Below are 16,265 nucleotides of genomic sequence, written 5' to 3'. Positions count from 1 at the left end.
GAGTGTGAGCTCCTAACGCCACTTACAACGCTGAAGCACTTCCTAAGAGCACGGGCAGCCCCCGCTCAGTCTAGTCTGCAGTTTCCTGAAGCACGCCATCCATTGCCCTGCTGAATAAGTATCCGGAAGCAGCATGGAGTACAGAGCTTTACTAATTCTGTGGCTGGCAAGGTCACTGGGCTCTTTTACACTTAGGTGGGAGAGTCTGTAATGGCATCCACTTTGAAAAGGAAGATCTCTGCACCCCACGGTTTCTAGGTCTGGGGCCAGGACTGTGTGTCAAATCTGTCCTGAGGCTGAGTGTGAAGAGAGAGCTCCTACCAGTCTGAGCAGGAATGGAATTCAGCCCAGCGTGTCACGCCAGGGCTGCTTCGGCTTGGCATTGCTGCTGTTGGGGGTGCTGGGAGGCTGAGTCTTCCCATGCTGTAGCAGAGGGTTGTGGGTAAAGGTCTGTCGTAAGGGACCTAGGGCAAGAGAAAACAAATCTTGATGAAGGAAGGAAAGGAAGAAACAAATCAAAGAATTTAGCCCGCAAAGGTATTTACCCCTGGCGGCTAGTTCCAAGTGATTCTGCATGCGTCGTTCGCGCTCCTGGAGCTGATGTGTCAGTTCGGCGTTCTTCCACCCTGTGTAAAGAGGAGGAAGACACTGGGGCCTCGGCCCGTTTTTAAACTACTTCCCCCCAGTCCTGTTTCACTGAGGACAGAGCTTTACCTCTTTTGAAGCTTTTTACGAAACCTTCCCGTGGAGGTAATTTGCTGGGGTCGTGCACAACACGCTGGGGGATTTTAAGTATAGTCCGCACGGCTGGAACCCGGAGGCAGGCCACCTGGACCAGGGAAAACATATTGGAGGAGAGCCAGTACATGAACACCGCCTGGAGGAGAAGAAAGAGACAGTACTCAGGAGCTGTCCTCTGCTGTCAGCTTGATGGGAGATGGCTAGGCTAGATGGAAAGGCTTGGAGCCCGTTCCTACACCACTACCTACCGTGGGGAAATGGATAGTTATGGGCAAGACCGCTAGGGGCATCACTCTGATCACGTTTCTCATCCACTGAAGGTCAGAACTTTGCACACCAGTCTCCGCACCTAACTGCCAAAACAAACAAAAGCAAACGCACGTCATTTCTAGAGAATCTGCCTCAGGTTTCAACCCATCAACTCAACTGTACCTCCACTCCCCACTCTGCAGGCCCGGCACTTAGCCAACCTGGGCTTACCTCAAGGACACCCCACATTGTAGCAGTAACTACCAGTGGTAATACGTAGATGGGGTCAGATAGTGTGAGATCCTGGAACCACAGGAGGCCACCTGTCTGCAGGCTGGGCACAGGAAGGTTGGCCATTTCTCTCAAGGCAATGAAGAAGGAGATGAAGATCGGGGCCTATTTCACGGGATAAACAGTGTCAGGACCCTTTAGCAAAGTGGACATTTTCACCACTCCATCACTGAAAACCCTATCACCACCACCTGCTTTTTGGGGGTCTAGGGCATGGGAAACACAGGAGTTTATCTGACTGGTGTAGGATAAAATAAGAAGGAAAATGTTTTGCTTACCTGAGTCAGAGGTAGAATAAGAGGTCTGAAGAGTTTAATATCATACTTTTTCTGGTAAAATGTCATTTCCGAGGAGGCCTTGTAAACTGTGAATGAGGGAAAGTTAATGGTTGGGCTAATAAATACATCGATGGAGGTGACCATCCTTACCGCCTAGCCCATAAAATTTCTACCTGACCCTAGTCAGTCACTGGAAGCATTAGGCCCAAGAAGCAGGCAGATCTTTAGAACTTGCCCACTTCTATCAACTCCTGATTTAGGCCGTTCCCTTCCCTCAGCAGAACGTCAGAAAAGTGCAAATGGTCCTCTCCTATGAGCTTTCTGCAGTTGACTCACACTCAGCGTGGTCTCCTGCCAACTTGGCCTCTCTCATTCGAGTGGAAAACTTCTGGATCTCTGGCAAGTGGTTGTGGATCTTGGCTGCTTCTCGCTGGCCCTTCACGATGAGAGGAAACACCAGGCAGCGGGCAAGGATGGTACCTGGAAAACACAAACTAGGACTGGAGTGAAATCAAAGCAATTCTGCAGCTGGAAGGTTGAAGGTTTTTAGGTCCTCACTGAAAGGGTCTTTTTAATTCTAGTCTTTTCAACACTGATGCCTGCTGAAGGAACTCAACAAAAAGGGCAGGGGTGATTTGGTTCCTTCAAGGCTCAGTTCTCTGCTTTGATCTCACAAAAGTCTAGCATTAACTTCTATAAGCAAATGGCCAAGGATACTGTTTTATTTCCTCGAACAAAAGGAGGTGAGAGAAGATACTTTTCTAGATCAGTGGTATCTGAACTTTACTATTATCAATGGAATCTCCCTACCCTTAACTCTTAAGTATAGCCCCAATATACATAATAGATAAAACCGAGCTGAGTGAGCTGTCTGGCTACAGAACTGTTCAAGCTCTGGCCTCTGCTTTTCTCAGAGGTACCATTATAGAACTCTTGGGCTCCCAGCAATGAAGTTTGAAAGCCACGATCCTCGAAATGCCTAGCGTAGGAAGTAATCTGGTGGCTTACTGCTTTAGCTCCTTCCCATTTCTTATACTTCCTATCTCCCGCTCATTCCAAAAATATTTAGTTTTACTCTGTAGACAAGCAAGAGGGTCTGGGGTGAGAAAAAGGGTGGCGGTGCAGGGGGATATGGGCTTAGGCTTTATCAACATTATGATGGCTGATACGGGGTGGGAAGAGAAGGGAAGCTAAGATGAAACCAAGAATATTAGCCCTGAAGGAGGAGACTGAGAACTGGGCAATGGCAAGATGTGGTCAGAAAGACCAGAAGAAAATCAGGAAAGATGATCACAAAAGCCAAGGGAGGGATTTCAAGGTCTAAAGGGTCTAATACAGGACCCTAGGCCCAAAGGGATCAAAACAGAGGCGTATGAAAGATCCTGGGCTTATATCCTCTCAAGGATATACCAAAATCTACAACTACACATAGAACTATCTCTGTGTAAAGAACTTGAGCAGAACAGACCTTACACACCTAAGGATATAAAGAAAAAGTCATTTTGAGTTGGATAGGAGGCAGAGACAAGGTCTAGTCAGGACCCCCAAGTGGGAGGGATATCACAGAGAGATTCTCCCTGTGAAACAAGGGGCCCAAGCCCCACGTTGGGTTCCCAGCCCTACGACACCAGGCTTTGAGAACCAGCAAGGCTATGCCTGGGAGGCACAGCACAACCTCACTTGCTACAGTTCCAGCACAGAGGCAGCGATCTGAAAAATGTCTGGGCTACATGCGAAGGAGATCCACGGACTACTTTTAGGGCATGTGCTGGCAGGGCAGGGATCTGCTGGAACATTCTCTGGGGATGGAAGAGCTGGCTGGCACCATTGCTGATGTTCTCCATCTACTTTGCTAGCACCAGCTTGCTCAGCCCAACCGACCCACAGGCCAAGAGCCTTCTTACGTGGCTCCCTGCCCCTGCCACACCCCCTTGGCCTGCACCAGAGCCCCCCCACCAAGCAGCCCCTGCCCTGTGTATACTAGAGCACCTGCAGCAGCTGGACCTCACGGTCAGCCACACAGCAGGCCTGCCCTCCCCACCAGCGGATGCAGCTGTCACAGCTGGGCTTTGTAGCCAGCTGTGCTGAGACCAACCCTCAACACTTGCCCACCCAACAGCAGTAGTGGCTGGACCTCTCAGACAGGATGGGGGGCAGCCCTGCTTCCCAGCATACCTGAAGAAGTTGTGCTGGAGCTCTGCAGACAGCTGTGTCAGGGGACAGCCCTGAAAACCACTCAGTCTACACCAGTAGTGACCCAGCCACAAGAGGGGGGTGCACGCAGCCCACACGAAGAACCCCTAGGGCATCTGGCTCAGGTGACTATGAGGTTTACGTTACTGGACCTCACAGGACACCTGCAAAAAGCTACTCCTTCAAGACCAGGAGACAGAACTGATCTAACTAATAGAAACACAGAGAGTTAGGCAAAAATGAAGAAAGAGAAGAGTATATTCTAAATGAAAGAATAAGAAAAACCTCAGAAAAAGAACTAAAGAGATGAGCAACCTACCAGATAAAAAAGCCAAGGTAATGGCTATAAACATAGTCACTGAACTCCAAAAAAATGAACACAAGAACTTCAACAGAAACTATAAAACAACAACAACAACAACAAACCCAATCAGAGCTGAAGGCTACAGTCACTGAAGACGTCCACTAGAGGGATTCAGCAGCAGAACAGGTGGTGCAGATGAGCAGATCAGGGGCGCCTGGGGGGCACACGGTTGAGCGTCTGCCTTCGGCTCAGGGCGTGACCCCGGCGTTATGGGATCGAGCCCCACATCAGGCTCCTCTGCTGTGAGCCTGCTTCTTCCTCTCCCACTCCCCCTGCTTGTGTTCCCTCTCTCACTGGCTGTCTCTATCTCTGTCGAATAAAAAAAAAAACACCTTAAAAAAAAAAAAGAGCAGATCAGTGATCTGGAAGACAAGGTAGTGGAAATCACCCAACTGGAACACCAAAAAGGAAAATACGAAGGATAGTTTAAGGAATCTTTGGGACAACATCAGGTGTAACTAACACTGGCATTATAGGGATCCCAGAAGAAGAAAGAGAAAGGGACAGAAAACCTGTCAGCTGAGAAATTCCCTAACCTGGCAAAGGAAACAGACATTCCAGTCCAGAAAGCACAGAGAATCCCAAAAGAGAGGAGCCTAAAGAGACTCACACTAAGACTACTTAATCAAAATGCCAACAGTTAAACAATCTTAAAAGCAGCAAGAAAAAAACAACCAGTTACATATAAGGAACCCCCATAAGACAATGAGCTGATTTTTCAGCTTTAAAGGCCAGAAGAGAGTGGCACAATATATTCAAAATGCTGAAAGGAAAAAAATTAAAACCAACGACACTTTACCTGACAAAGTTATCACTCAGACTGAAGGAGAGAGAAGGAGTTTCCCAGACAAGCAAGAGATAAAGAGTTCATCAATCCCAAACCAGCTTTATAAGAAATGTTAAAGGGACTTCTCAAAACAGAAAAGGCCATAATTAGAAATAAGAAAATGATGAAAAAAAAATCTCACTGGTAAACAAATAATAAAGGTAGATTATTACCTACAGAGCTAGTATGAAGGTTACAAGACAAAAGTAGTAGGATCATCTAGACCTACGATAATTAGTCAAGGCATACACAAGATAGTAAATTCTAAGATACAACGTCAAAAACAATGGGGGAATTTTCAAGTCATTTTTTTGTACAACCTACCCAAATTACTATACAACTATTTCACAGGATTTCTAAATAAAAATTTTTAAACCTTGGGGGAAAAAAACCCCCATAAAATGTGGGAAGGGGGGACCAGGACTAGTACTTTTAGAATCCACTTGAACTTAAAGCAATCATCAACTTAAAATAGATTTATATACATACAGTGTTAAATATGAACTTCATGGTAACCATAAACCAAATATCTAGAATAGACACACAAAAATAAAGAGAAAGGAATATAAACATAACACTAAGGAAAGTCACCAAATTGCAAGGGAGGAGAACAAGAGAAGACAGGATCAGAGAACTACAAAAACAACCAGAAATCAATACAATGGTAAGAAGTAGGGGTGCCTGGCTGCCTCAGTCAGTAGAACATGTGATTCTTGATTGAGGGGCCCTGAGTTCGAGCCCCAAATTGGGTATAGAGGTTACTTAAGAAAATGGTAAGAAGTATATATCTATCCGTAATTAGTTAAGTGTAAATGAACTACATGTTCCAAACAAGACACAGGGTGGCTGAATGGATTAAAAAAAAAAGGTATCAATCCAAAAAGAGAATATAACACTTGTAAATATCTACGCACCCAACACAGAGGCAGCTAATTACATAATGGAAATGTTAACAGACAAAAAGGAAGAAATTATACAATAAAGGTAGGATTGGGGCGCCTGGGTGGCACAGCGGTTAAGCGTCTGCCTTTGGCTCAGGGCGTGATCCCAGCGTTATGGGATCGAGCCCCACATCAGGCTCCTCCGCTATGAGCCTGCTTCTTCCTCTCCCACTCCCGCTTGTGTTCCCTCTCTCGCTGGCTGTCTCTATCTCTGTAGAATAAATAAATAAAATCTTTAAAAACAAACAAAAAAAACCAATAAAGGTAGGAGACTTTAACACTGCATTTACATCAATGGATAGATTGTCCAGACAGAAAATCAGTAAGGAAACTGTTGCTTTAAACAACACATAAGACCAGATGGACTGGAGCACCTGGGTGGCTCAGTCAGTTAAGCGTCTGCCTTTGGCTCAGGTCATGATCCCAGGGTCCTGGGACTGAGCCCCATGTTGAGCCTGCTTCTCCCTCTGCCCCTCCCCCTGCTTGTACTCTCTCTCAAATAAATAAATAAAATCTTAAGAAAAACCCAAAAACCCACAAAAAACATGACCAGATGGACTTAATAGATATATACAAAGCATTCCATCTCCAAAAGGCAGAATACACGGGTGCCTGGCTGGCTCAGTCGGAAGAGCACGAGACTCCTGATCTTGGGGTTGTAAGTGTGAGTACCACGCTGGGTGTAGAGATTACTAAAAATAAATAATACATAAACTTAAAAAACAACAAAACCCCCAAATGGCAGAATACACATTCTTTTCTAGTGCACATGCAACACTCTCTAGAATATATCACACGTTAGGCCCCAAACCAAGTCTTAACAAACTGAAGACTGAAATCACATCAAGCATCTCTTCCAACCACAATAGGATAAAATTAAAACTCAAATACAAGAGGGAAAAATGGAAAAACCAAACATGTGGAGACTAAACAACCACCTACTAAACATCCAATGGGTCAGGGAAGAAATCAAAGAAATAAAATAAAAATCTTAAGATAAATGAATATGGAAACACCACAGTTCAAAACCTATGGGATACAGCGAAAGCAGTTCAAAGAGGGCAGCTTATGGCGGTATAGGCCTACCTTAGGAAACAAGAAAAATCTCAAACAATCTAACCTTACAGCTAAATGAACTAGAAAAAGAACAAAGCCCAAAGTTAGCAGAAGGAAGGAATATTAGAGCAGAAATAAATGAAATAGATTAAAAAAGCAATGGAGAAGATCAACAAAATGAGATTTTTTTAAAAAAGATAAACAAAACTGATAAGGCTTTAGCCAGACTCATCCAAAAAATAAAAAAAAAAAGCACACGAGCGCCCAAATACATAAAATCAGAAATGAAAGAATTAACAACCAACACCACAGAAACATGAAGGACTGCAAGACACTACTATAAACAAGTATATGCCAACAAATGGGACAACCTAGCAGAAATGTATAAATTCCTAGAAACATGTATCTTCCAAAAGCAAATCTGGAGAAATAGAAAATCTGAACAGAGCAATTACTAATAATGAAATTGAATGGGCAAACTCCCAACCCAGACAGCTTCACAGGTGAATTCTACCGAACATTACAGAGGAGTTAATACCTATCCTCAAAATATTCCAGAAGACAAGAAGAGGAAGAAAAGCTTCCAAACTCACTCTACAAGGCCAGCATTACCCAGATACCAAAACCAGACAAAGACACTAAAAAGAGAGAAAACTATACAGGCCAAAATCTATGATGAACATAATAGATGAAAAAACCTTAACAAAAGATTACCAAACCACATTCAACAATACATTTAAAGATGATTCACGCTGATCAAGTGGATTTATTCCAGGAATGCAAGGATGGTTTAATATTCACAAAATCAATGTGATTTATCACACTGACGAAATGAAAGAAAAATTGTATAATCATCTCAACAGATGCAGAAAAAGCATTTGACAAAATTCCACATCTGTTCAAGATAAAATCTCTCAACAAATTGGGTTTAGAGAGAATATAACTCACCATAAGAAAGGTCATATATGAAAAGCCCAGTTAAGGGGCCCCTGGGTGGCTCAGTCTGTTAAGCACCTGCCTTAGGTTCAGGTCATGATCCCCGGGGACCCTGCTCAGTGGGGAGCTGTTTCTTCCTCTCCTAGTGCCTGTGCATGCATGCTGTCAAATAAATAAGTAAAATCTTGGGGAAGAAAAAAATTGAAAAACCCACAGTTAACATCATACTCAATGATGAAACACTGAGAACATTTATTTTAAGATAGTAGGAACCCAAGTATGTCCACTCTTGCCACTTTCATTCACACAGCCCCGGAAGTCCTAACCGCAGCGATCAGACAAGAAAAAGAAATAAAAGGCATCTAAGTTGGTAAAGAAGTAAAACTGCCAGTATTTGCAAATGACATGATAATGTACATAAAAAGCTCTATGGACTCCACTAAAAAAAATGACCGCAAGTAATAAATGAATTGAGTAAAGGTGCAGGATACAAAATCAATATACAGAAATCTCTGTGTTTCCATACGCTAATTATGAAGTAGCAGAAAGACAAATTAAGAAAAAACTCTGTTTACAACTGCACCAAAAAGAATAAAATATCTAGGGATAAATTTAACTAGGCAGGTGAAAAGACCTGTATTCTGAAAACTGTAACACTGATAACAGATACTGAAGACAACACAAATAAATGAAAAGACACACCATGCTCACAGATCGGAAGAATACTGTTATAACGTCCACTCTACCCAAAGCAATCTACACATTCAATGCAATCCCTATCAAAATACCAATGCCATTTTTCATAGAACTGGAACAGATAGTCTTAAAATGTGTACAGAACCACACAAAACCTTGCATAGCCAAAACAATCTTAAGAACAAAACTGAAGGTTATCACAATCCCAGATGTCAAGATATATTACGAAGCCATAAAATAGTAATGTACTGGCACAAAAATAGACACATAAGCCAATGGAACAGAACAGAGTCCAGAAATAAACCCACACTTATATAGTCAATTAATCTTTGAGAAAGATAGCAAGAATATACAATGGAGAAGAGTCTCTTTAATAAACAGTGTTGTTAAAAATGGACAGCCACGTGCAAAAGAATGAAACTGCATCACTTTCTTATACCATATACAAAAATAAACCAAACTGGATTAAAGACTTCAATGTGAGACCTGAAATCATAAAACTCCTAGAAGAAAATATAGGTAATAAACTTCTGGACATCAGCCTTAGCAATATATTTCTGGATATATCTCCCCAGGCAAGAGAAACAAAAGCAAAATTAACTATTGAAACTATACCAAAACAAAAAGCTTTTGCACAGTGGAGGAAACCATAAACAAAACAAAAAGGCAACATACTGAATGGGAGAAAATATTTGCAAATGATATAATAAGGGGTTAATATCCAAAAAATAGTACAATTAAAACCTGGACAGAGGACCTGAACAGACATTTCTCCAAACACATGAAACAGACACATGAAAAGGTGCTGAACATCACTAACCATCAGGGAAATGCAGGTCAAAACCAAAATGAGGTATCACCTCAATACCTGTCAGATGGCTAGAATCAAAAGACACAAAATAACAAGTGTTGATAAGGATGTGGAGAAAAGAGAACCCTGGTGTACCACTGGTGAGAATGCAAAATAGTATAGCCTTGTGTCCAGCTCCACGCTCAGTGGGGAGTCTGAAAAGAGTTTCTTCCTCTGCTCCTCTCCCCACTAATGCACGACTTGCTCTTTCTCTAAAATAATCTTAAAAAAAACGCCAAAACAAAAATATATATGTACTCCTAAGTTCACTGCAGCATTATTTACAATAGAAATGGAGGCAACCTAAGTGTCTGTTGATAGATGAATGGATAAAGAAGGTGTGGTGTAGGGGCGCCTGGGTGGCTCAGTCGTTAAGTGTCTGCCTTCTGCTCAGGTCATGATCCCAGAGTCCTGGGATCCAGCCCCATGTCGGGCTCCCTGCTCAGCGAGAAGCCTGCTACTCCCTTTCCCACTCCCTCTAATTGAGTTCCCTCTCTTGCTCTGTCAAATAAATAAATATTAGGGGCGCCTGGGTGGCACAGCGGTTAAGCGTCTGCCTTCGGCTCAGGGCGTGATCCCGGCGTTATGGGATCGAGCCCCACGTCAGGCTCCTCCGCTATGAGCCTGCTTCTTCCTCTCCCACTCCCCCTGCTTGTGTTCCCTCTCTCGCTGGCTGTCTCTATCTCTGTCGAATAAATAAATAAAATCTTAAAAAAAAAAATAAATATTAAAAAAAAAAGGTGTGGTGTATAAACACACAATAGCATATTACGCAGCCATAGAAAAGAGTAAGATCTTACCATCAGTGACATGGATGGACCTATAGGGTATAGGCTATGTGAAATAAGACACAGAAAGACAAGCACCATATAATTTCACTTATATGTGGTGGAATCTAGAAAACAAAATAGACTCATAGGTGTAGAGAACAATCTGATTGCCAGAGGGGAGGGGACTGGAGAAGATGGGCAAAATAGGAGATTAAAAGGTACAAACTTCCAGGGGTGCTAGGCTGGCTCAGTCAGTGGAACATGCAGCTCTTGATCTCAGGGTCATGAGTTCGAGCCCCACACACCCAATGTGTGGGTCAGGATCATGACCCTGTGATCAAGAGCTGCACACTCCATCAACTGAACACCAGCCAGGTGCCCCAGGGACTGCATAAACAAGCTTTAATAAAAGAAAAAAAAGAGGTACAAACTTCCAGTTAGAAATAAAGACCCAGGGATGCAATGTACAGCACAGGGAATATAGTTAATATATTGTACAACTTTATACTGTGACATGGTGATCACTTCATAATATGTATGTTCAATCACTATGCTGTACACCTGAAACTAATGTAATATTGTATATAAACTACACTTCAATAAAATAAACGAAAAAAGTGTCTAACACAGAAAGGTTAAGTATGAAAAGAAAAATGGGTTTACTAATGATGTCACTGACAAAATGAGGTGGTATTAGTAAGTCAGATTGCTAAAAAGAAAAGGTCAGATTGCTAAGTGTTAAGGCGTGGAAAGAAAGAAGTCCACCGCACAAAGAACACTCTTTTAAATAACGGGTATGAAAGGACAAAGAACTAAGGATGAAAAAAAAGGGACTTTTCCTCAAGAAATCCATGGCATACTTGAACAGGTTTATATTTTCAGAACAGGACGGTAAAAAGAGAGAAGCTTGAAGACCTAGGGAAAAGGCGATCACTGGAGAAAGGTGTAGGAAGAAGAGAATTTAAAGTATAATCTCAGCCTACAAGAGGAACAACGTGGGTACCTTCCAATTTGGGGGGGTTTAAGCGCCTGGCCTGACCGTCTATTCTCCTAAACCAGGTCAGCTTCGCCACTGTTAACAAGGTCTCCTTACTCTAACCCCATGCTCACATTAAACAGCTACACTTGTTGAATCCCAGGTGATCCAGTGGTTTTATAATGCCCTTCAGGAAAGATAAATAGAGTATACTGAGCCTCTATCCCTCATCTGAATCATCTGCTTTTCTGACCCCTGAACGCCTGCAACTACAGTTGACACTTGAACAACCGGGGTTTGAACTGCGTGGGCCCATGCATATGGGGATTTTTTTTTTTTTTTTTTTACAGTACTGTACATGTTTTTTTTCTTCTTTACTTTATTGTAAGAATATAGAGTACATGTAACATACAAAATATGTACTAATTGACTATGTTACCAGTAAGGCTTTTAACAGTAGGCTATTAGTAAAGTTTTTGAGGAGTCAAAAGTTATACATGGAATTTCAACTGTTGGGTGGGGTTCGTGCCCCTAACCCCCAGGTTGTTCAAGGGTCAGCTGTATTCCCTCCAACCACTTAGAGAACTGCTATCTTTTAAGTTCTACCCCCAAGTTCCCATTTCTCCTACCCCTGACCAGGATGTGTTTCCCTTACATGCAGCAATGGCCCCCCACCAAGGTAGGCCTAGATTAACATGCATAAATTCCAGTAAGTTCTGAATCAGTCCCACTGGGGTGTATGACCCCAGACCCAATTCAGTGAAGCTCTGTTCTGCAGCAGCTTGGACTACATCTGCGGTCTCTCCAGAAGCCACCTCGGGTACTGCTGTGGGTGAGGGAGTTGCAGGAATGACAGGAGGGGCCTGAACCTGTGCAAAAGGAAGTCATGTGTAATACTCAGTAGGGGAGACATATAGAAATCACAGGTCCCCTAAAATAATAACTTGTATCAGGTTGTTCTATTGACTTTCTACTTCTGGTTCTCCTGGGTTAGTCTACAGTGTACACAGAATTTAAGGCTTAAAAAGGACATTTTTTCCTCTAGGCAGGAAGACAAGTTAGAGTAAGATTTCATGACTTCTCTTCCTATTAGTAAGTTATTTCTTCTAATCACTGGCACGGTTTTGCAGTTACTGAAACTACCATAATTTTTATTTAAAACAATTCAGTTAAGACCAAAATATTTACTTGGTCTCACCAGAAATATTAATACCCATGAAGACACTGATATGCAAGTTATAACTTTCCTAAAACACACGCACACCTGGAATTACATCTCATACACCATCAGCGGCTTGCCACCATTATAGCAAACAATGCCTTGTATATAACGTAAATCTCTCCTGCTGTACTCTCAATCGTTTTCCCACTGATTTGAAAATCTATCCGAAACAGAGATGCTACCACTTTGGGGAGCTGCATGGAGTGTGCCCAAGAACTCTGTGCCACATTCCCCCTCCTTGTAGTTAAAATAAAATCAACAAACGCCACTCCTCACGTCGCAGGGACGAATCGCCTCTCACCTGGGCTTCTGCAAACAAGATCACGGAGGTACTGAGGCCCCGGGGGCCAGGGCCCGCGAGGACAACATAGTGCGGGCGCTCGCAGCACCGGCCGGCTGGAAAGAGGAGTCCCGTGGTCAGTGGTTTCCGCGGCCAATGCGAGGGCCTTGCGACGCTGTGGAACTGCGAGGGTAAAAGAAGGATGGAGCCCTTTTATCGGGAGCAGATGTCGCTCATCATGATCATTCACCACGAAGCAGGCAGCCCGTGACCACAGGTGAAGGCACTACTACTCTCCGCGCGCAGATGGCTGACCCAAAGGCACGCAATTGGTGCCTCCTGGCTCTCGGTTACCGCAGGCCCAACCCGGAGCACAGAGGTCGAGGCTGAAGTTTCCGTGGCAGGGGTGACAACGGGACCCACGAACAGACAACGATACGCAGCCGCTGAGCCCTCAAGGTCGGGGACATAACCCTCCCGTGTACTCATGCGAACCGAGGTCGAGAGAGGCAGGTCCTGGTGAGCAGGTCAGCGTCTGCTCATGTTGCTCCTGGCATGAGCTGTCACTGGCTTGGGCCATGGGGACAGGGCCGAATCCTGGAGCTCAGCCTTGGGGAATCCTTACCTGACGCTGTGGCCGTAACAGGCGCAGAAGCACCCGGCGTCCGCACACCAAGCCCATCGCCATTTTGCCGGAAAGAGGACTTGCGCTCGCGCCTGCGTACTCAGAAATTCAGCCTCGCGGGAAGAGGCCCTTTTGGAAATGGGCATGAAGCCAGAGCGGTTTCCACCATCAGGTGGTAAAGGAAACTGGAACTTAGCGGCCATATTTGAAGTGGGTAGGAAGACGCTAAGGGCCCTATTAACAAGATCGTGCAGTGTGTTCAGGAGATTGAAAGGTGCTTGTAGTTAAGAGCCACTTGAGGGGCCGTCAGGTAGTGACTGCAAAAACATGGAGATTTTCCCTCTGTTCTGCAAAAGGGCGATTCTCCTCTGATTTGTTGATTTAAAAAACAAGTTCCCGAAAGTCTTGGCTGTGCTTGGCGTGGCTTTTTCCTGTCCAGTGTCATTCAATTCTTACTGCTAGATAATATTGTTACTGTAGATGAAGTGAAATGTGAGGATAGTCTGGCGTCTGACAGAAATTGAGGAAAGAAAGGCAGCTTTATAGGAAATATTTTCCTCCCAGATAAAAAGACAAAGTTTTAAGAGGGGAACCCACCTTTCACCTTTCCCTTTCTTAAGTGGGATTGTGTGAGGATCATCCTGTGACCAGGAGGGGACAAATCTACAGCTAACATGTTCAAGACGGTGGTATGGAAAAAGAAGAACCCTGAATCCTTGTTGATGTCCTTCAGGTGCTGCACCAAACTTGGTACCACCTGTATCTAGACTTTGTTGTGTAAGATAATTAAAGGTCTTTATTGTCCAGACTCCAGGTCTCGTTTGCTCTGGTGATTGTTTCTTGAAGCTGAAAGCATTCCTAAAGATAGATGAAGTGAAATTCTCTCCCCACCCAAAAAAGATTTCTGTTCAGAAAGGTGGGGATTGGTTATATTTAAACTCCTACAAAGTCTTTCAAATTAGAGTGCCTTTTTTTTTTTCTCCTGGAGTGCTTTTTGAATAATATATAGTTTGGAAAGATACAATAGTCTGAAATTATTTCTGAATAATCTGAATGATTATGTGATGTGGGAAATAAAGGCAGAAGAAAAACTGAATTTCCTTATGACTTAAAGCCCATTGATGAGTCCTTGAAACACGCAGAGTAACATTCCTCTAGGAACTAAGCTGCCTCGATATTAATACTTTGCTAAGGGCAAAAGGCAATCTTAGCCCAACCCCCAGGGTCCTGTAAGTCTACTTTAACATATAAAAATTCCTTTGGAAACTTCTTTTATCTCCAAGATATAGTGGCAGTCATCCCCCAAGCATATGACCCACCCATTTACATCTGAAGGATCTCATGACTACGGTTTTATTTGACAGTAATAAATGACCCCATCCCAACAATAGGTAGCCCCCCTCAAGGTCCTGGCAACCTTTCTTCCAAAATTCCTTAAAGACGTACGGTATCCCTAACCTCCTCCCAACTTGAAAGTATACAATGGGCCACTCCTCATGACTCCAGTGCAGCTCTTTCTGCCCACGGGTCCTGTCCGTGTGCTTTAATAAAACCACCTTTTTACCCCAAAGACATCTCAAGAATTTTTTCTTGGCTGTCAGCTTTGAACCCTAACATTTTTCCTACATCAAATGTACCTGATAGAAATGGTAAATATAGGCAAAAAATATAATGCAGATTTAATAATAATAGGGGTTATTGCCTATCAATCAAATATGTTGGATACTATTGTACATAAGATTTTAAAGTAAAAAATTAACACAGTTAGAGGTGATAACACATATACAACCAGGGGACACTTGGGGGGAAAAAACGGAACTGTTACTTTGGTGGCCCCAAATGGACCATCTGTCACAGTATTTAAGTCGTTGTAGAGCCTTCTACAGCCACTATGGAAACCAGTATGGAAACTTCTCAAAAAATTAAAAATAGAGCTACCATATGATCCAGAAATCCCATGTCTGGGAATATATCTGAAGGCAACAGAAACACTACATCAAAGAGATATCTGCACCTTCACGTTCACAGTAGCGTTATGTATAAGAGCCAAGACATGGAAACAATCCAAATATCTGTGGAAGGATGAATGGATAAAGGAATTGGGGTATAAATATACAGCGGAAACTTGTTCTGTCACAAAAAAGAGGGAAAGCCTGCCATTTGTAACAACGTGGATGGACCTTGAAGACACGCTAAGTGAAATAAGTCACATAGAGAAAGACGTATACTGTATGATCTCACTCTTATGTGAAATTAAAAAAAAACTCATAGAAAAAGAGACCAGATTTGTGGTTACCAGAGGCAGGGGGTGGGAAGGTGGGGAATTGGATTAAGGCCGTACAAACTTCCAGGTATAAATAAGTACTGGGGATGTAATGTACAACATGATGACTATAGCTAATATAGCATATTTGGTATAGTATATTTGGAAGTTGTTAAAAGAGCAAATCTTGGGGCGCCTGGGTGGCACAGTGGTTAAGCGTCTGCCTTCAGCTCAGGGTGTGATCCCGGCGTTATGGGATCAAGCCCCACATCAGGCTTCCTCTGCTATGAGCCTGCTTCTTCCTCTCCCACTCCCCTGCTTGTGTTCCCTCTCTCGCTGGCTGTCTCTATCTCTGTCAAATATATAAATAAAATCTTAAAAAAAAAAAAAGAGCAAATCTTAGGAGTTCTCATCACAAGATAAAAACCATTTTCTTTCTTTTTTTGTATATGAGATGATGGATGTTAACTAAATCTATTGTAATTATTTTATAATATATGTAAGTCAAGGCATTATGCTGTATATCTTAAACTTATACATTGCTGTATGTCAATTATATGTCAATAAAGCTAGAAAAAAAAGTTATCAACACACACAAATTGTAACTATGCAAGGTGATGACTGTGCTAACTAAACTTATTGTGGTAATTGTTTTGCAACATATGTTTATTAAATTATTACATTGTACACTTATACAATATTATATGT

General features: G+C 42.9%; 1 protein-coding gene across 1 annotated transcript; it reads right to left on the bottom strand.

Annotated features, from left to right (window-relative positions):
* Positions 1–129: 129 nt before the first annotated feature.
* OXA1L (OXA1L mitochondrial inner membrane protein) lies at positions 130–13,399 on the bottom strand. Its single transcript, XM_034648607.1, has 10 exons — positions 13,295–13,399; positions 12,691–12,852; positions 11,823–12,036; positions 1,896–2,039; positions 1,560–1,645; positions 1,222–1,386; positions 990–1,094; positions 715–877; positions 546–626; positions 130–464 (listed from the first exon to the last, which is right to left on the bottom strand). Exons 1-10 carry the CDS (start codon positions 13,355–13,357, stop codon positions 343–345), a joined length of 1,305 nt encoding a protein of 434 aa, XP_034504498.1. The 5' UTR covers positions 13,358–13,399; the 3' UTR covers positions 130–342.
* Positions 13,400–16,265: the final 2,866 nt, after the last annotated feature.

The sequence above is a fragment of the Ailuropoda melanoleuca genome, chromosome 20, assembly GCF_002007445.2.
Source record: "Ailuropoda melanoleuca isolate Jingjing chromosome 20, ASM200744v2, whole genome shotgun sequence".
NCBI classification, from domain to species: domain Eukaryota; kingdom Metazoa; phylum Chordata; class Mammalia; order Carnivora; family Ursidae; genus Ailuropoda; species Ailuropoda melanoleuca.
Note: the sequence above shows the minus strand (reverse complement) of the source record. Positions and strands in the feature narration are given on the sequence as shown.